General features: G+C 43.2%; 1 protein-coding gene across 5 annotated transcripts in view; it reads left to right on the top strand.

Annotated features, from left to right (window-relative positions):
* Window positions 1–16,276, top strand: part of PLPPR1 (phospholipid phosphatase related 1) — a 144,385-nt gene extending 128,109 nt beyond the window's left edge. For 3 of the 5 annotated variants that reach the window (XM_063423297.1, XM_063423299.1, XM_063423298.1), the window contains 4 exons: window positions 5,460–5,710; window positions 11,273–11,449; window positions 13,396–13,527; window positions 14,808–16,275. In XM_063423297.1, the coding sequence (XP_063279367.1) occupies window positions 5,460–5,710; window positions 11,273–11,449; window positions 13,396–13,527; window positions 14,808–14,840 (593 nt within the window). In that variant the 3' untranslated portion in view covers window positions 14,841–16,275. Of the gene's footprint in view, window positions 1–5,459; window positions 5,711–11,272; window positions 11,450–13,395; window positions 13,528–14,807 lie in introns of all 5 variants that reach the window. The other 2 variants (XM_063423300.1, XM_063423296.1) reach the window with 2 other exon arrangements.
* Window positions 16,277–20,219: the final 3,943 nt, after the last annotated feature.

The raw sequence follows: 20,219 nt of genomic DNA on the forward strand, positions 1-20,219 counted from the left end.
CTAAAGTATGGTGACACTTCACAGTGGGCAGCTAAATATTTAAATTAGTCTTTATTTCAGCAAATTAAGACTTTAGTTTGGCAAATAAAGGTTTACAAGATTTATACACACATTGATTTTATTGTAATAGGATAGATATACCCCAGAGCTCTGATGTCAATTCCCTGAGGAGCTGCATGAGACAGCTTACCTGACTTTGTCCATCACTCTTCCTTGCATCTGGAGTTCACTGTGAAAGAGTGCACGTTCTGTTATTAACTGGCTGTCTTTCCATAGGACTCAAGCTGTATTTGGGGGGTATTGTCCCAAACCTAAATTGCTGCAGCAGCTTGAATTACTGTAGATGTTATCGCCGAAGAACAGCGGAACAGGTCACTGGGGACGAATCAACTCTTACTGTTTTCTTTGATGCCAGGCTCTGAGTTGGCAGCTGCCTCCATGAAAACTGGTGGTTGTGAAAGCAGTGAGGAAGGAAGATACCCTGTGCATCTGTCAGGAGGAGTCTTGAGCCTCCAGACTACTTCTGCACTGGGAACTAAATTTCTTCGGGGATGGTCAGATTGCGTGTCTTCCTTCTTACGTCTGGGAAGAACACAGGCAGGGCATACACAGGCAAACTCAGGAGGTAGTAGATCCCTGGAGTAGTGAGGTTTGTGGGGTCTTCAGTGGAAGATCAAAGCCAATCTTAGGATGAGGTTATGAGCGCTCAGAAGCTTGATGTTAATTCTGTTCCTGATGCCACGGCAACAGGACAATAAATTCCCCTGCAACCCCCATCTCTTATGTTGTAAAATGGATTAATGATACAGGTCTCTTTCAAGTCACCCTTTAAGATGTAATGATGAAGGGTGGTTTAGCAGAGTCTGAGTCACACAGCTATAAATGTATGGCTTTATTGGATGCACAGGATTCTTACAGCAGAATATTCAGAGATGGGCTGAGGATCAGCATTCCCATAGAGCCCTGAGTCCTTCCAGGGACACTCTCCAATGAAACTCTATTCTTCCTTAAAAAATGGGTTGGGAAAGGGGTCAGGCAAGTATGAGCGTGCATGTGAAATATTAACATTTTCCAAGCAAGTTAGGTTGAGAGTGACAAATTCAGATAATTGACTGGGACGGAGAGGAGTGCCTAAATAAATATCCTTGGCAGAAAGCATGATTATATGTTACTGAAGAGCTCAGCTTCTGATGTCTCATGAACCCTTCAGTGTATTGTTTCTTTTGTCACTTTACTTAAGGGTTTTGTGATGTTTATTTAGTAAAGCCTTCTACTTCCTGATTCTCATTTCTACCCACTGGCTTCTCATGTGTCTCTTCCCAATGTCTTTTCAGCTCCTCTTCTACAAATCCAAAGGGGAGTTTTGTTGATTTGTGTTGTGGTAGTGATTTGGTCTTTTTTTTCAAATCAGTGTCATTTTAAATGCCTCAAATAGCAAGAGTTTCCACAGAGTCAACAAGCAGCTGCAGTGACTGATTTTACATAGATCTAGGGTGGAGGAAGAGAGCTTGAACATGAATTGCAGGGAGGACAGAGGGTTGTATTGAAGCTACAGTGAGTAAGAAGAGCTGGATTCTTCTTCAGATGCCTCTGTTAGAAAAAATAGAGCTGGAGGTTGCAGCACTGGTGAACAGCCACACAAGGAGCTTGATAGGAGATAGAACATTAGAATAGGATGTGGGTGGGAGCCCAGAAGTCAGGGGTTCATGAAGAACTTTTTGATGGTCATTTAGAGGTATGTGTAAGTGGAGAAATGAAAAATGAAGCATTCAGAATTGAAGCTGCTAAATATTTAGACTTTTCTGCCAAGGCAAGTGTTAGTTCAGGCAAGATGAACCTGGAAAGTCAAGCTTCACTTTGTCCAGCCTCAGCATTTTTCAACAGGACTTTCCTTATTTGTTCTTTTTTTGGCTTGAACATCTAATTTGTCTAAGGTTTTTCTCACTGGAGGTTAAGATATGTTAAAATCTGATCTCTGTTTTCTTGTACTCTGGAGCAGTCTGAGCTCCTACAGTAAACAAAAATAAAGTCCCAATAGTACATGTGAGAAGTTTGTTTAAAAAGACAATTTAAATCAAATCTGCCTCGAATACAGACAAACCCATCTGTGGGATTGTCTTTACTCAGAAACCAAGTTGCACATGGCCAATAATATGGAAAAAATAGAACAACATGATGTGTACCTCAGAAAGATCTGGTTATTGAGTGAGAACCATGTGTACATATCATTGTTTGCTGAATGTCACTGCCATTGTCTGTATAAGGCTGTATACTGTATATATGTATATGCATGTTTAAAGTATATGTGTGTAGAATTAGAATTTATTTAGTTTTGGTAGTAAAGTTGATGATATAGGGATATGGGGTAGAATGTCCTAGGTGACTTTATGATGCATGTATCCCAAATTGTTTGTTCTGTCTGTGCTGTATATTGAGTTCTGTGCTTTAAGACTGGCGCCTGAGAACAAAACAGGAAAAGTTAAAACTGGCGAAGGTGAAACTACTACAAGAGTAGCAGGGAGTACAGCCTGCCCTCTTATATCTGGCCTAAGCTAGTATCTCTTCCAATTACATTCTGCTTATAATTTTGTTTTCCAGCCTCCTCTTTCTGGCTGCTCCTGAGACACAAACTCAGCTGAGGGTAGTCAGGACAGTGAGAAAAAGTTGGGAGGCCATTTCAGACATAGCTTCTGCTCCTTCTTTAAGGCTTCTTTTTTGCAGCCAGACTATGTGACATGAGTGGCTGAGGGGAAAGATTTGCTTTATGTAATTGCAATTAACCTTCACCCTTTCTGCTAGTGAGCAGCTGCAAGTCTGCTCCCCATGTGGCTTGCACTGTTCACATCTTTTCTCAGCATATGCCAGGTTCTGCACTACAGTTCATCCCCATGTTTTCTGGCCCAGAGTGGGCACATTGAAATAAAGCACTTGCTGCTGAGCAGGATGACACCATCTCCCATTACATCTGAGTGTCAAAGTCTAGAAGAGGCACGTCTTCTCTCATTCTTTCTCTCTGACATTATATCAAGGACCTGAGCTGTAGGACCCTGAAGAGCTTAAGGCTAGTTGCCCTTCCCTTGAAGCCTTTCAGAGCCATTTGTCTACCTTTAAAAAGCTGGCAGTCACATCACACATCATAGCACATTTTTGTGCTCTGGTCACTTAGTTTAGCTGCTGTACGTCATTGAACAAATCCATTGAACAGGTGGATTCCTGAGGTACAAAAACCAACAGGGGACTGTCCAACACTGCCCAGGTGCACTGGCATTACAACCTTTAAATCAGTTGTAGCCAAGCCTTACTCCAAGTCTTGAGAGACATGAAGTATAATCAGCTTGTGAGGGTCACATCCCTGCCAGTTGGACTCATTGCTGCACATAGCTGTGATTTTTGCAGAGCAGAGCTTGGCAGAACTATGAGAGAGGAACTGCAGTGGCCAAAATACACCACAGTCAGAATGTGATAAAAGTTTCAGCCATGGCTTGCTCTGCCCTTGTCTAGATTACTGCAGACCTTGGCAGCTGTGTTTGAGCCAGCACTTTCTGTGCTACCAAATATTAAGAAAATGCAGGTATTAAAATGTCTTTTCTTAATGGGGGAAGTATCTTTGTATATATGCACTTCCTAGAGAATGAAATAGTTTTGTGTAGCCCATGAGCTTTTTCTGAAATGTCTTGGTTTTTGGCTTGTACTTACACGATAAGGAGCATGAGCCAGACTGTCTGACACTTAAATTTCCTCTAACTATTGTAAAGACTGAGTAATGATCCTCATTGCATTCCCGTAATTTGCACAGCACATCAGAAAATTGCTATTTAAAGCAAGCCAAAAAGCTGTGCCAAAAAAAATTAAAATTTTGATGGAGTGCTATGTATAAAACAAGATTCATCTCTGTCATAACTTCAGCTGTTTCACCAGGCTGAAAAGATACCCTTCTGCCTTTTTCTTTTGAACTTGTTTGTGCACTGATTAATGTAAGTGAGAAGTTCCTGATGACTGTGGAAAACCATGGATTTGAAATATTACCAGAGGGATAAAGGAAATAAAGAAGCAGTCTATGTGCCCTCTCCTTTTAAACACACTTAGCAAGATAAACAAAAGGGAAACAGTCACACCATTGAAAAGACAGGGCCCAGTCCTGCAGTCAAAAAACACAGGAAGGCAGCCTCCTTCTTTGGCCATCATGATCACATACCAGTCCACTAATAGTAAAAAAAAATAAACGTACATGAAGAACACTTATTACATTCAGCCTCCAGAATCATCCTACTGTGTGAAGCTCCTTGCTGACCTTGGGGAAGAAAGGTGAGGAGGAACAGCTCTGCAGTCCTGCAGCACCTCCAGGCTGTTGCCCAAAGGCAGGGCTCTTCCCATTAGTACCCCAGCGAGGGATCTGTGCCACAGTGACACCAAACCATCTCTGTGACTGACTGGCACAGGCAAGCCCCACTCAACACTTGTACAAAAAATCCATTTTAGTTATAGTTTTATTTTATGTTACTTTTGGTACATGCTACACGTTTGGAGTCCCTCACATTTTTTGTGTCTCAGAATACAGCAGCCTTTTAATCTTTTTTTAAATTCAGTATAGATAAGCAGTGAAGATGTTATAATCATGGTGGTGCCAGCTCTTCAGATTTTATCACAGCTTTCCTAAGATGATTTCCCTAGAGCTCCAGTTCTTGGTTATATTTAAATACAAAACAATCTCAGATAATTTATAATTTAATGACTTTTGGTTACAGAACTACAGAAGGGAGAATGCAAAACTGTATGACCCTAAATACTCCAACATCAGAAGTCAGTATTTATTTGTTCTATGTTTTTGTGCCACTTTAATCAACCTTAGTGATGAGAAGGGGAAGAGAAAGCTGATTTAATCTTTCAGAACATTTGGGTTTGGTAATTTTGCAAACCTGCTGTTCTGTACCAACAGTATGTAGGCACTACATGCATCTGAAAGATCCTTATATGTTCATAGCAGCTGTAGCAGGTATTGATAACACCCAAGGGGAGTCAGTGAAGGAGGTAACAACTGCAGTATTAATCAAGAGATGCTTCACAACCCTGGAAAAGTTCCTGCATTCAAGTGAATACTTCATCTTACAGGATTGTGGTTATGTGCTCCTGGTGACATGAGTTGAAGCTGTCTTCCAGAGCAAAGCATTGGGTTGCTTCCAAAAGTACATGCCAAATATTGCTAGATCAGGATGGTAAACTTTCAACATCAAGGTGGCAAATAGTCAAAATCCAAAAGGCACTTAATACTAAGTAGTTGTGTTAATAGAAGTATTGTGTTTCAGCACTACACTGCTCTGTCAGGTTCAGAGATGCCATTTTTTTGGTCACAGATTTGTTATAAGTACATGATACTACTCTCATTATGTCTCTCCCTCTCAGGTATAGTGATATTTTTTAAACCTGTTTGAATAATCACTATTTTTAACCTTTCCTCACAGGAGTGTTTGCATTTGGACTTTTTGCCACTGACATCTTTGTAAACGCTGGCCAGGTTGTGACTGGGAACTTGGCTCCCTACTTCCTGACTGTGTGCAAACCCAACTACACTGGAAACGACTGTCGGGCTCACCACCAGTTCGTAAACAATGGGAACATCTGCACTGGGGATGTGGAGGTGATTGAAAAGGCCAGGAGATCTTTTCCATCCAAACATGCTGCTTTGAGCATCTACTCAGCTTTATATGCCACGGTGTGTGCCAGTGATGACTGCTGAATTGCATGAGAGGTTTCTGTATGTGTATCTAGATGTGGCATTTTTCTTACAGTGGATTTTTGGAGAAAAAGAGGGTTGGTTTGGGGTCAGCTTTTTCCTTTATCAGTAGCGGAAGATTCCCTTCTCTCTCCATTTTACCAATCCTGGTATAAGCAAATGAAATGCTTATTGCTTTTGAGGCACTGCATGGGGAGGCATGAGGTCCTAAACTTGTCTTTGCTCCTGATTTTTTCATTCAGTTTTCTCTTTTCCCTGCCCTGTCTCATGAGCATTCAAATGAAGCTGATCCTTAAACAGCTTCTAGATTGCTACATTTGTTCACATGCCACGTGTTGTTGAACACTTAAAATTTAAATTGTGCCCTTTCAATGGGGCTCTGAACTTAGGCTGAATTTTGCTTTCCTTGTTTAGGACCTGAACTCACATTGCAAAGAGGGTTCTAATAAGTCAGTGCCAGAATTTTGTTGTTGCCACAGAGAAATGTACCCCATCTGACACAGGAAGGAAATTATGACGTCTGATGAAAGAGATCAACTGCTTCTTTGTATTCTCTGACTCAAGTTTCTGTGATTCTTGAAAATTGATCCAACAGTCTTACTAACAATGCAGAAAACTTTGGTGGTTTTGCCATAAAGATCCAAGGACTTAACCTGGCTCTGATCTCAAAATGCATTAACATAGTTCTTTTGTCTCCCTATACCTTGACTCAGAGTAGTGTCAGAGTCTGTCTGTTGGTCATCACTATGCAAGAAAAGCCTTAGAATTATTAAAGATAGGGTATTTACTGAATATTTAGCCCTGTGCTCTTTGTAGCAGATGAATGAAATCACATTATTATTTGTAAAATGAAGAGTCCACTGCTGTTTCAATATCCATCTGTTTGCACTGAATATTGTGTGCACAATGATGGAAAAATAAACAGTAACTTCTTTTCTCAGGATTTGTTGGGAACTGTTTGGAAAGCCTATAATATTTTGTGGGCATTACTTCTGAACAATGTGTAACCATGTGTGATATACATCTCATAATATACTCAACATGGTTGTAGCAGCTGTTTGCACCATGATAAACTCTTAGGTGGAAGTTCCAGGGTAAGACTTAGTCCTGGTTCTGTTCTAAGCTAATTACATCCTTTCATGGACTTTCCCTGCCCACCCTCCCTTGTTTCCTAGGGAGACAAATTTTCTACAACAGGCTGACTTCTACAGCTGAAGGGTAATGCTGTTTCTCCTTCCTGAACCTAAGCCCCAAGTAGTTCTGTATTTCTGAGCTCTAGTTTTTTAGGAGTATCTGCTATAGGCCTGCACTTCTTATATTGGAAGATATCAGATGGAGCCAGGACATGAAACCCTTTCTGAGCCACAAGGTCATGAAAGTTTGCCCTTAAAGTATTTCGGCCCACAGTCCAATTTTAGCCTAGTTCTCTGCCTTAAGTAACCTTCTAGAACTAAACATGTCACTCGTCTTTCCTTTGTCTGTCAACAAGAAATAACATGAGCATTATGTATTGTTCATATCCAGCTTTGCTTAATAACTGTGCAGTGCATAATTTTTTGAGAAGTCTCTTGCTGATTTTAATATGCATGATAATGTGGCCTACTGAACATATAACATGGGTTATTTGCTTAGTAATAGTGTTCTGCATGAAGAATTGAGCTGAAAAATTGAGGCATGGAGGAGGAAAAATAGAACAGGTATAACATGAGGAGGCCAGAGAATGGAATCAGCACAGACATGTTTCTCATTTTATAAATGTCTTATGAGATCTGGGAGTCTCCTCCCTTGACTGAACCTCAAGAATCCTTTGCAGGTGTCTCTGTACTCACTCATTTCTCTGCTACTGAAAACACACTCACTGTGACTGGTTTGACTTTGTGGTTTTTTGGTGTTTGTTTTTGGTTTTTTATAATCTGGAGTTTATATTTCATCAACTAGACTTTCTTTGTCACCTTCTAAAAAAGCTAAGGAGAACCCAAAGCCTCACTTCTGTGATCTTTGCAGGTGGAAAGGAACCTTGTATGCCTAAAGTAGGAGAAAGAGAAAAGGGCTGGCAGTTTGGCTTCCACACTTATAAAAGAATAAAAATGTCATGTAAAGAAGTTTTATTAGTCTCCCAGAATGATCATAGGAAGAGATGGCAGTCACTGTACCTAGTGCAAGCTAGGTGAGTGCACTCACATGAATTTAAATTCCTTTTCCAAGGAAAAAGAAATGGTTAGAAAAAGAGATCACCATTCCTGGTTCCAGCATGAATCCAGCTTAAAGGATGTCAGTCCTGGTTTCAGCATCAATCCACCTCCATTGGCCTAGCCCATGAGATATCCAGGGTCCTGGGGGCACTGCCTGGTTTGGGACAATACCTTTTTATGGGCAGGTTTCCTCACCCCGAAGTTGGGTTTCTCACTTTCTTGGTAAATTAATTATCATGTGCAGTCCATTCTTCCAGTCTTTCTGGAAATGGGTGGAGGGCTTCAGGGGTCTTGGGTAGTTTTAATTCCATCTTGTAGTCCATGCCCATTTCCTGTGCTGTGTTGTAGTTACTCCTCACAAAAAAATGGTCTATCTCTGGCCCCCTTCTCCAGCCAAAACATGGTATTTCTCATGGCCACGTTAATAACAACAATCCTTGGTTATTACCAACAATTCTTGTCTGTTATTGGCAACAGTCCTTGGTTAGCTTCATTGCCATCCCTTTATCATCCATTTATTTAGTGTTTGAGACATACACATTATCCCATTATCTTCTGGGAGTCAAGAACTCAGAAAGATCTTTCGACCCTTGTTTAGAGGACCCCAGTACAGTGGGGTTTAGTTGTGGTAATTTTCCATCGTAGCCACAATTTCAGTCAGTAACTTTCTTTGAAGGTTAATTAAAAATAAAATGATAACATATTTTGGGTTGTTATTCAGGCAAAAAAAAAAGTTTCCAAGGCTTTTCATGAAAAAGCATGTTTGTTAGACACCTGTTCAATCTTTGGAACAGATTGTTTCTGATACACTCAAATACTGGCTTAGTCCAGGTGCAGTTTGTCAATGCAGAGGCTTAATGAGCATTTCTCAGTTCATAGTGCAGCCAGGGAAAGGGGAGAGATGCACCACTACAATCCACCCCATGACTTAAGTCAGCTTCTGTAGGTCTCTGCACGTGGACATGACTCCTCCAAGATTTGCAGAGGACACTACAGCAAATACCTGCTGCAACCCTGATAAATTCAAGGCCTTGGCACCTTAAGCAGCTGCACTGACTATTGTTGTCAAAGGCTCTGCTTATGTTTAATTAGGAATCTCTATGGTAAAAGAAAAGATTATCCATAAAACTTCTAGGACTGCAAAACAGTCTGTAAAACAGACTTTTGCAATATTAGTGTGAAATTTTGAACTTTCTAAGGAAAATAAATTGTCACAAATCTCCTCACTTTCTGCTGAAAGGACAAGACATTTTTTCCATTCTGCCTTTCTCATTATAGATATAATATGTTCTAAATACAGGCATATATTTGTGTGTATATATAGATATATATGTCTATTTTAAACTTGCAGACAAAAAAGCCTCCTTGTCTATGATTTTGTCTCTCTGAAAAAGATGGGAGAGGAATCATATGGGATAGATGCTGCTATCACACACTGCATGTTACTAAATATATTGCTTCAGTGTACTGATAAGATCACAGAAAAAAAGCTGAACATACAAATTATATAGTTAAATCATGTCTAGTTTATTTTTAATATGTTCTAGACATGTTTTTATATTCACATCTTTCCTCCTCTCTTGTTTTGACATTTTGAGTTCTGTAAATAAATTTACTCTATAGATAGCATTGTGGGAAATTTTCAAGAACACTTGCTGTATATAGGAAACCAAATGTAAGTGGCTTTGACTGAGATTTTTGTCTGTTGCAGAAAGCTCTGAAGCCATGCTCTGTATTCTGTGGGAATCCTAAAAAAAATATCTTGGCTTTTGGTCATGGACAATTAAGATCAAACTGCAGTGATTGAGAAGTCTGATCTTAATGGAGAGGCTCTCCCAGTTCTTTCTGAACATAGTGTGTGACTTAGGGATGAACTGGAGCCCACGTTCTGGGAAAACAGTTTGACTTGTTTAAAACCTCCTCATCAGGGTTTAACACATTTCCTTTAGCAATCTGTTCACATTGTTGATTATCATCCTTGCTAAAATGTTCTTTTTACTACGAGTTTACATTTTCTTGCCAAGACATGTGAATCTCCAATTACAGATACTTACCATCTGTGACAAAGAGAACCCTCCCATGTTGGTAACCCAAAGATCCAGCTTTATCTCATACCTGTAAGGAAACAAACGCGTGGGTTGTTCCCTGCAGCTGGTGTACACAGCTGTCACAGCAGGACTACATTCTTACTTTAAAGAGATGATGGGTTTTCCTTTGGACGCTGCAAACAGCAATAGTGCTTTGGTGGGGAACAGGAAAGCAATGTAGCTCCCTATTGCTCAATTGAATTAAGTAGAAGATGTGCATGGGTGAAAGGGTGAATGGTAATTATTCATGCAGTGGCAATGATTTTATTTTTTTCCTGTTGTTTCCAAATAACCTTAATGTGAGTTTTGGTGATAGGTGCAGCTTAACCTACCAGCCAAGACTGGGGCAAGGTTGCTGCCTAATGCTCACTGTTAGCTTTCGTAAGGCATCTGCTGCAGTCAGGTTCAGGTGTGAAAAACAAAGCAAGCAGGAACATCTAAAATTATCAGAGCTTTTGAAATCATGCAGGCTTACATATTTGTTGGCTGAAAAGGATTTTAGTTAATTACTTTGCTATCAGGCTTGGTTTGCTTCATCTTTGTTACTTGGTGGCTCTGGCACTAACGATGGGCTGCTAACTGTGACCCACATATTTTTACTCTGTATCAGAATGTATTTAAAAATTCCAAACAAGCTTCTAGAAACATGTGCAGTTCATTAAAAAACATTTGGAGAACAGTGAAACTTCATACTCTGGAATTACATTCTCAAAATCAACTTTGTTTTGAAAGAAACCTCTCTCATACTCTGTTCCCTTTAATCTTGCAGGGGAAATGGCTGGAATGGTTTCTCTCAGTGTTCTCTGTTCCTTAAATTTAATACCTAGGAAACTGGAGCAGTTAACGCTCATACAGATTGTAAGCACTCCATCTTCTGCACATTACAGTTTCTGCACGAGTATAAGCATGAATTCCTGAGTCCCTTTGCAAACATTTAGTCGTGTGCAAACACACATCATGTGTTTGCCATCATATGAGCCAGTACTTGCACAGAATCAATAAAGCTTAGCCTGTGTGTAACTGCTCAGACAAGGTCCAGTATATAAATGCAAGAAGATATTTCACATTATTTAACAGTATTGAGTTTGTACTCCTAAAAGTTCTCTGAATTACATGAAATATCTTCCTTCATCTCCCAATGCCATTTTTTTTTTAATGAATCAGGGAGGTTGTCACATCCTTGCTGATTTAGGAGTTGTCCAGGTGGGAAAGACGGATTTCTGGTGGAACGCCTTTTATTTTTGGCTTGCCCTTTCTTACAGATGTACATCACAAGCACAATTAAAACAAAGAGTAGCAGGCTAGCCAAGCCCGTGCTGTGTCTAGGAACCCTGTGTGCTGCCTTCCTCACCGGGCTAAATCGAGTGTCTGAGTATCGAAATCACTGTTCGGATGTGATCGCAGGCTTCATCCTGGGGAGTGCTGTTGCCTTGTTTCTGGTAAGTCCATCAATCCTTCTGTGTTCCTTTTAAAAATACTACAGCTTAAAAAAAACACACACAAAAACCTAACTAAAAAAGTGTAATCCCTTGTAGCCTGCAAGATCTAATTCTAGTTCCATCTAATTAAAAGCATTATCAAAGAAAATACTAATATGAAATTAGTGTATTCTAATATGAAATCAGGTTCCTTGATTGTTGATTAATTGATAGGTCTAATTTGGTAGCATTTGTACATTTTATATATTTCAATTATTTGAATTGCTTTACATGTTCTTAGTTTATCTGTTCTGGAAAATGCTGCAAAAGGTTGTGTAGATTTAAGTATCGAAAGGAGGATGCACTTGAGACTGCTCTGTGTAGCAAAACCCCTCTGTGTGCCTTGTATCTGGCAAAAATGTGAGATACAGGGTGTTTTCTGGGGCTCTGAGCTGTGATCCTGGTTTTCCATTTTGTTTTGGACCATAAAGAAGTGCAATAGAAGAGAAGGTCAGGATAAATTCCCTTGGAGTTAAAACTACCTCCCTCTGCAGCTTTTAGAATCAAGCTGCAATTGTTCCCCCCTGCCCCCCAGGATAACCAAACATACTAAAATACTAAAACATACTTTGATAAAATATATCAAAGGCCTTCCCACAGAATTTAGGAAGAGCATCTCTCCAGACTCTGAGTGTAACTGGTTGTCTTGTGGGCAGTGTGGTTTAAATGTCTTGTTTGGTGAGAGGTCTCTTGCTGAGGATTTACTCACCCAGGAAGCAGTCCAGGTCATTCTCACTATTACCAAGAAATGTTCCTGGTTCCATTTAATCAAAATATGCTTCAAAACTATCCACTGCCTTGCAACAGACACCTTATCCCTGTAATCAGGAAGGATTAGATTTCAAAGACCCCTTAAATCTCAATTGTCCTGTCACTGATTTTTTTTCTATTCTGCACTTAAAAAAGCAACAACAAACCTTCAAGCATCATTTATTCCTGTGTTCATTTCAGATAAAAAGATGTCTGCAGCTTCTGACCTGAATCTTCTTGACTTTAATGTGAATAATGTCTGGTTCCTGCTGGGAAGGGCAGTTTAAATCTTACCCATGCAAATTAAGAGGCAGTTGCCCCATGCTCCCAGTACATGTTGGTGGCAGTGACAGCCTGTCCCCAGCTGTATTTTGACCTTGCAGACCTTCTAGCACTCTGCAGGTGTCACAAGCTGAATTTCAGAGTGGTGGAAGGGGTCCCTCCAAAGGAGTACTGTCAGATCCCTGTGGCAGATCCTGCTGGCAGAGGACTCATCCAGGCTGCAGCCTGCTTCTTGCTCAGGTCTGTGGCAGTGAAGGGGAACAGCCAGCTCTTTGCAGGAATCACTCCACCAGCAAATGTGTCAGCTCCTGTGTACCTTTTTCTTTCCATGTCCTCAAGCTACCTACTGCCATGCATGGTTGCTCTTACTGGCGTCATCATTGCTACCTGGGTGCTATGAGTCTGGTCATGCATAAGATAGGAATCTGTGGGATAAACACCACAGTTGTGATGCTGGAAGCATGCAGGAATGATGCTAAATGGTGTCATCCAGATGTGAGGGAGATTCAGCTATCCACAGAGCTGTGTTCACTGTTTGGAAGTAACAAGGTCAGAATCTGAAGGGAGTATATGGCCAGTAAAGGGCATCATTTGGGTATTCTGCAGTTCTGGGATGACAAGGCATACATGGGAATCTCTGTTGTGTTCAGTGTGAAATGTAAAAAGGCTGAGAATGGTCCATCACCAAGGCAGTCCATTATGCTCAGCCATGTCAGTAAACACACTTGCAGCCCCAAGCCTGAGACAGATGATGCCTTGAACCCAAACCCAGGTTAATTTCTTTCAGTGGTGCCCCATGTGGTAATTCCCTCTCCAGGTTTTTCCTAGGGATGGAACACACTGACCTCACTCCATTTTTTTTCTCCATTACACAGGGGATATGTGTTGTCCATAACTTTAAGGGCAGTCGTGCAGCTCCTTCTAAACCGAAGCCTGAAGACCCACGAGGAATGCCACTAATGGCTTTTCCCAGGGTGGAAAGTCCTCTGGAGACACTGAGTGCACAGGTACTGTAAATCTCTTACCCAGACCATCACCAAGCATATTTTCTGTTGCATCAGAGTAAAAAGCAGTTTTGTACCTGACTACACATATCTCATTTCAAGCCCATTGAACAGAGTGAATCTACATCATGCCAGACTTTGTTTTAATGCATTTATCCCTGAAACTACTAAATACTGTAGATCTTTAGCCCCCATACATGACTATCGCTAAAGAAGTAGGATTTCAGATGCCTCACAAACATTTGCTTAGAAGAATAGAAAACTGAGAGAAAAGTGAAAACAATTTTGCCTAATTACATTCCAGAAAACTTTTGGGATATATGAAGGATTTACCTTTGCCTGAGGATAAACTAGTCTGTCCTCAAAATATTACAGAGATTAGGTTTTTTATCCTTATTACTGTTCAATATCTTCTACAATAAGAGGAAATAATATACTTTTTTCTATGACCAAGTGATCAGAAGAGAAATTACTAGCATTCTTTCAAGCCTGCAAAAAAATAGCTAGTGGGAACATCAATATTGATAGCGTTTCTGTTAAAAAACTAACTTTACTAACTTTAAATGGCTTGTGTTGACATAACTGCATCATACCCAGTCCTTTTGAAATAGACAGGTAAATGCAACCTGCCAAGAAACTCTGGGAACATGCAGAAACTGTAGTTTATGAGTTATCTGAAATACACTACTATAATCTATTTAGTCTTTAAATAGTAATTCCATTATTACATGGCCTGTCGCACATGATGTGTGGCAAGATCAATAGCTACTTTTGCTAAACCCTTTGTGAAATAAACTGAAAAGAGGAATTGGAAAAAAAAAAGGGTAAAATACTGTCTCTAATGTCTGGAAATAATGCTTAATTGAAGAGTCAATTTTGATTCGGCTAAGATTTTCTGGAAGACTTTCCACAAAATCTGCAGAACTCTGTGTATTACATTTCTCTCTATGGGTTTATAGTGCAGAAATTAAGTGCTACTTATATATCCACATTGTGTTGTGTAGCCAGAAGGGCTGAGCATGTGAAAATATCCATGAGCTGTGAGAAAAATTTTGTCCAGTCAGCTGTTTATAGCTACTGGACTGTAAAGTGCAGCTAGGGACAGGACTAAACCTGTTGATGTCCACAAGAATAATTATCTTAAATTATAATTATTGACCATATATCTACAATGCAGGTTTTATAAGCAAGGGTTTTTCCCATTGCTTTTGCTAACGAGTAGGATATGTCAGTGCCAGACTGCTGTATACAAATTTCATGTGTTTACCTTTTCCTCTTTGCAGAATCACTCTGTCTCTATGACTGAAGTAACCTGAGAAATCGGCAGCTGAAACAAACTATTTTTTACTACCCTCCGGCAAAATACTCCAAGACACAGTTACTAAATGTCTAACTGTGATGACCAGTATTATGTTATGTCTAGTTAGAGGCTAATGTTTTGTACTTTATTTGTATGAGGAAGTGATGTAGCTTGCCCTGATTTTTTTGTGAGCTTTAATATTATTATGCCAGACTTTAAAAGCAAAATGGAAAAAAACAAAAAAAAAACAAAAAAAACCAAAAAAACAAAAACAAAGAAACAAAAAAAAAAACCCCACAAAAAAACCCACACAAAAAACAAACAAACAAACAAAACCCCAAAAACAAAAAACAAAACAAAAAACCCAACCAAACAAAAAAAACCCCACAACACACCACCACCAAAACCTTTCCATGTTTAAAGTGTGCACTGAGGAACTACATCTATGGAATTGTTGATGTTGTTGTGTGATATTTGTACACAATTTTTTTTCTTCTCAGTTTTGAATTTATATATCTTGGGGGGAAAAATTCACTTTTACCTTTTCTTATCGTAAGAAGTGCTGGGTCAGATTCTCATCTGAGTGAACTCAGCATGGATCTAAAGTAAGTGAATATATTTAATTCATATTAAAATAACAGTGATCAAGAATCTAACCTGATGATAGTATCAACAAAAATCCATCCTTGATTCAGTGAGCTACTTAAGTCCCTAAGAGTAAATGGACTTCAGTTACCACCCAGTTTCCAGACTAGAAACATGTCCTTAAGCATCTCACTGATTTAAAGTGTGATTGTTCTGGTGTGGGTGATTGTGCCAATTATTGAAGAATAACTAAAACAACATCCTTGGTCTTCATCCTTGGTCTGCAGTACAGACAGACTGGACATCAAAATTTATAGTAGTAGCTAATAGCATGTGAGCTGACTATATCATCTCCCTAGATCCTCATTCCTCCCTGAAGCCCAGCTAAAGCTCCCAGTGAAACCTGGCTTCAGGAATTGACTATGGGGATATACAGCCACCACTGCGGGGCTGAGGCTAGGCTTTAAGTGTTTCATCACTTTGTCATAGATTTGTGGGGTAACTAGTTACACTGGTGCAAAGGAAAAGTTACACCGCTCCTTCACCAGGGTGGCATTCCTTGGCATTCAGGTTGGCATAGCCAAAAAGCCAGTTTTGCCACCCAAAATGTATTTTTTTCCTGACGGGTTTTCACAAGTCCAGAAAAAGAAAGAAAGACAAGAAAGGCAAGAAAGACAGGAAAGACAAGAAAGACAAGAAAAGGAAGGTGCGGAAGGAAAGAAGTAAGGTGCGGAAGGAAGGAAGGGCAGAAGGTGCGGAAGGAAGGAAGGGCGGAAGGAAGGAAGGGCGGAAGGGCGGAAAGAAGGAAGGAAGGAAGGAAGGAAGGAAGGAAGGAAGGAAGGAAGGAAGGAAGGAAGGAAGGAAGGAAGGAAGGAAGGGCGGAAGGAAGGAAGGAAGGGCGGAAGGAAGGAAGGAAGGAAAGAAAGGAAGGAAGGAAGGAAGGAAGGAAGGAAGGAAGGAAGGAAGGAAGGAAGGAAGGAAGGAAGGAAGGAAGGAAGGAAGGAAGGAAGGAAGGAAGGAAGGAAGGAAGGAAGGAAGGAAGGAAGGGCGGAAGGAAGGGCGGAAGGAAGGAAGGAAGGGCGGAAGGAAGGAAGGGCGGAAGGAAGGAAGGGCGGAAGGGCGGAAGGAAGGAAGGAAGGAAGGAAGGAAGGAAGGAAGGAAGGAAGGAAGGAAGGAAGGAAGGAAGGAAGGAAGGAAGGAAGGAAGGAAGGAAGGAAGGAAGGAAGGAAGGAAGGAAGGAAGGAAGGAAGGAAGGAAGGAAGGAAGGAAGGAAGGAAGGGCGGAAGGGCGGAAGGAAGGGCGGAAGGAAGGAAGGGCGGAAGGAAGGAAGGGCGGAAGGAAGGAAGGAAGGAAGGGCGGAAGGGCGGAAGGAAGGGCGGAAGGAAGGGCGGAAGGAAGGAAGGGCGGAAGGAAGGAAGGGCGGAAGGAAGGAAGGAAGGAAGGAAGGAAGGAAGGAAGGAAGGAAGGAAGGAAGGAAGGAAGGAAGGAAGGAAGGAAGGAAGGAAGGAAGGAAGGGCGGAAGGAAGGAAGGAAGGAAGGAAGGAAGGAAGGAAGGAAGGAAGGAAGGAAGGAAGGAAGGAAGGAAGGAAGGAAGGAAGGAAGGAAGGGCGGAAGGAAGGAAGGGCGGAAGGGCGGAAGGAAGGAAGGGCGGAAGGAAGGAAGGAAGGGCGGAAGGAAGGAAGGGCGGAAGGAAGGGCGGAAGGAAGGAAGGAAGGGCGGAAGGAAGGAAGGGCGGAAGGAAGGAAGGAAGGGCGGAAGGAAGGAAGGGCGGAAGGAAGGAAGGGCGGAAGGGCGTAAAGAAGGAAGGAAGGAAGGAAGGAAGGAAGGAAGGAAGGAAGGAAGGAAGGAAGGAAGGAAGGAAGGAAGGAAGGAAGGAAGGAAGGAAGGAAGGAAGGAAGGAAGGAAGGAAGGAAGGAAGGAAGGAAGGGCGGAAGGAAGGAAGGGCGGAAGGGCGGAAGGGCGGAAGGAAGGGCGGAAGGGCGGAAGGAAGGGCGGAAGGAAGGAAGGGCGGAAGGAAGGAAGGGCGGAAGGAAGGAAGGAAGGAAGGGCGGAAGGGCGGAAGGAAGGGCGGAAGGAAGGGCGGAAGGAAGGAAGGGCGGAAGGAAGGAAGGGCGGAAGGAAGGAAGGGCGGAAGGAAGGAAGGAAGGGCGGAAGGAAGGAAGGAAGGGCGGAAGGAAGGAAGGAAGGAAGGAAGGAAGGAAGGAAGGAAGGAAGGAAGGAAGGAAGGAAGGAAGGAAGGAAGGAAGGAAGGAAGGAAGGAAGGAAGGAAGGAAGGAAGGAAGGAAGGAAGGAAGGAAGGAAGGAAGGAAGGAAGGAAGGAAGGAAGGAAGGAAGGAAGGAAGGAAGGAAGGAAGGAAGGAAGGGCGGAAGGAAGGAAGGGCGGAAGGAAGGAAGGGCGGAAGGAAGGAAGGGCGGAAGGAAGGGCGGAAGGAAGGGCGGAAGGAAGGAAGGAAGGGCGGAAGGAAGGAAGGAAGGAAGGAAGGAAGGAAGGAAGGGCGGAAGGAAGGAAGGAAGGAAGGAAGGAAGGGCGGAAGGAAGGAAGGAAGGAAGGAAGGAAGGAAGGAAGGAAGGAAGGAAGGAAGGAAGGAAGGAAGGAAGGAAGGAAGGAAGGGCGGAAGGAAGGAAGGAAGGAAGGAAGGAAGGAAGAAGGAAGGAAGGAAGGAAGGAAGGAAGGAAGGAAGGAAGGAAGGAAGGAAGGAAGGAAGGAAGGAAGGAAGGAAGGAAGGAAGGAAGGAAGGAAGGAAGGAAGGAAGGAAGGGCGGAAGGAAGGAAGGAAGGGCGGAAGGAAGGAAGGAAGGGCGGAAGGAAGGAAGGAAGGAAGGAAGGAAGGAAGGAAGGAAGGAAGGAAGGAAGGAAGGAAGGAAGGAAGGAAGGAAGGAAGGAAGGAAGGAAGGAAGGAAGGAAGGAAGGAAGGAAGGAAGGAAGGAAGGAAGGAAGGAAGGAAGGAAGGAAGGAAGGAAGGATGGAAGGAAGGAAGGAAACGCGGAAGGAAGAAAGGGACAAAGGGCGGAAGCAAGGGTGGAAGGAAGGAAGGGCGAAAGGAAGGGCGGAAGGAAGGGCGGAAGGAAGGGCGGAAGGATGGGCGGAAGGAAGGAAGGGCGGAAGGGCGGAAGGAAGGAAGGAAGGAAGGAAGGAAGGAAGGAAGGAAGGGCGGAAGGAAGGAAGGAAGGAAGGAAGGAAGGAAGGAAGGAAGGAAGGAAGGAAGGAAGGAAGGAAGGAAGGAAGGAAGGAAGGAAGGAAGGAAGGAAGGAAGGAAGGAAGGAAGGAAGGAAGGAAGGAAGGAAGGAAGGAAGGAAGGAAGGAAGGAAGGGCGGAAGGAAGGAAGGGCGGAAGGAAGGGCGGAAGGAAGGGCGGAAGGGCGGAAGGGCGGAAGGAAGGAAGGAAGGAAGGGCGGAAGGAAGGGCGGAAGGAAGGAAGGAAGGAAGGAAGGAAGGAAGGAAGGAAGGAAGGAAGGAAGGAAGGAAGGAAGGAAGGAAGGAAGGAAGGAAGGAAGGAAGGAAGGAAGGAAGGAAGGAAGGAAGGAAGGAAGGAAGGAAGGAAGGAAGGAAGGGCGGAAGGAAGGAAGGAAGGGCGGAAGGAAGGAAGGGCGGAAGGAAGGAAGGAAGGGCGGAAGGAAGGGCGGAAGGAAGGAAGGGCGGAAGGAAGGAAGGGCGGAAGGAAGGAAGGAAGGAAGGGCGGAAGGAAGGAAGGGCGGAAGGAAGGAAGGGCGGAAGGAAGGGCGGAAGGAAGGGCGGAAGGAAGGGCGGAAGGAAGGGCGGAAGGAAGGAAGGGCGGAAGGAAGGAAGGAAGGAAGGAAGGAAGGAAGGAAGGAAGGAAGGAAGGAAGGAAGGAAGGAAGGGAGGAGGAAGGAAGGGCGGAAGGAAGGAAGGAAGGGCGGAAGGAAGGGCGGAAGGAAGGAAGGGCGGAAGGAAGGAAGGAAGGCGGAAGGAAGGAAGGAAGGGCGGAAGGAAGGAAGGAAGGAAGGAAGGAAGGAAGGAAGGAAGGAAGGAAGGAAGGAAGGAAGGAAGGAAGGAAGGAAGGAAGGAAGGAAGGAAGGAAGGAAGGAAGGAAGGAAGGAAGGAAGGAAGGAAGGAAGGAAGGAAGGAAGGAAGGAAGGAAGGAAGGAAGGGCGGAAGGAAGGAAGGAAGGAAGGAAGGGCGGAAGGAAGGAAGGAAGGGCGGAAGGAAGGGCGGAAGGGCGGAAGGAAGGGCGGAAGGAAGGGCGGAAGGAAGGAAGGGCGGAAGGAAGGAAGGGCGGAAGGAAGGGCGGAAGGAAGGAAGGAAGGAAGGAAGGAAGGAAGGAAGGAAGGAAGGAAGGAAGGAAGGAAGGAAGGAAGGAAGGAAGGAAGGAAGGAAGGAAGGAAGGAAGGAAGGAAGGAAGGAAGGAAGGAAGGAAGGAAGGAAGGAAGGAAGGAAGGAAGGAAGGAAGGAAGGGCGGAAGGAAGGAAGGGCGGAAGGAAGGAAGGAAGGAAGGAAGGGCGGAAGGGCGGAAGGGCGGAAGGGAAGGAAGGAAGGAAGGAAGGGCGGAAGGAAGGAAGGAAGGAAGGAAGGAAGGAAGGAAGGAAGGAAGGAAGGAAGGAAGGAAGGAAGGAAGGAAGGAAGGAAGGAAGGAAGGAAGGAAGGAAGGAAGGAAGGAAGGAAGGAAGGAAGGAAGGAAGGAAGGAAGGAAGGAAGGAAGGAAGGAAGGAAGGAAGGAAGGAAGGAAGGGAGGGAGGGAGGGAGGGAGGGAGGAAGGGCGGAAGGAAGGAAGGGCGGAAGGAAGGGCGGAAGGGCGGAAGGAAGGGCGGAAGGAAGGGCGGAAGGAAGGGCGGAAGGAAGGAAGGAAGGGCGGA

This window comes from Prinia subflava, chromosome Z, assembly GCF_021018805.1.
Source record: "Prinia subflava isolate CZ2003 ecotype Zambia chromosome Z, Cam_Psub_1.2, whole genome shotgun sequence".
Lineage (NCBI taxonomy): Eukaryota > Metazoa > Chordata > Aves > Passeriformes > Cisticolidae > Prinia > Prinia subflava.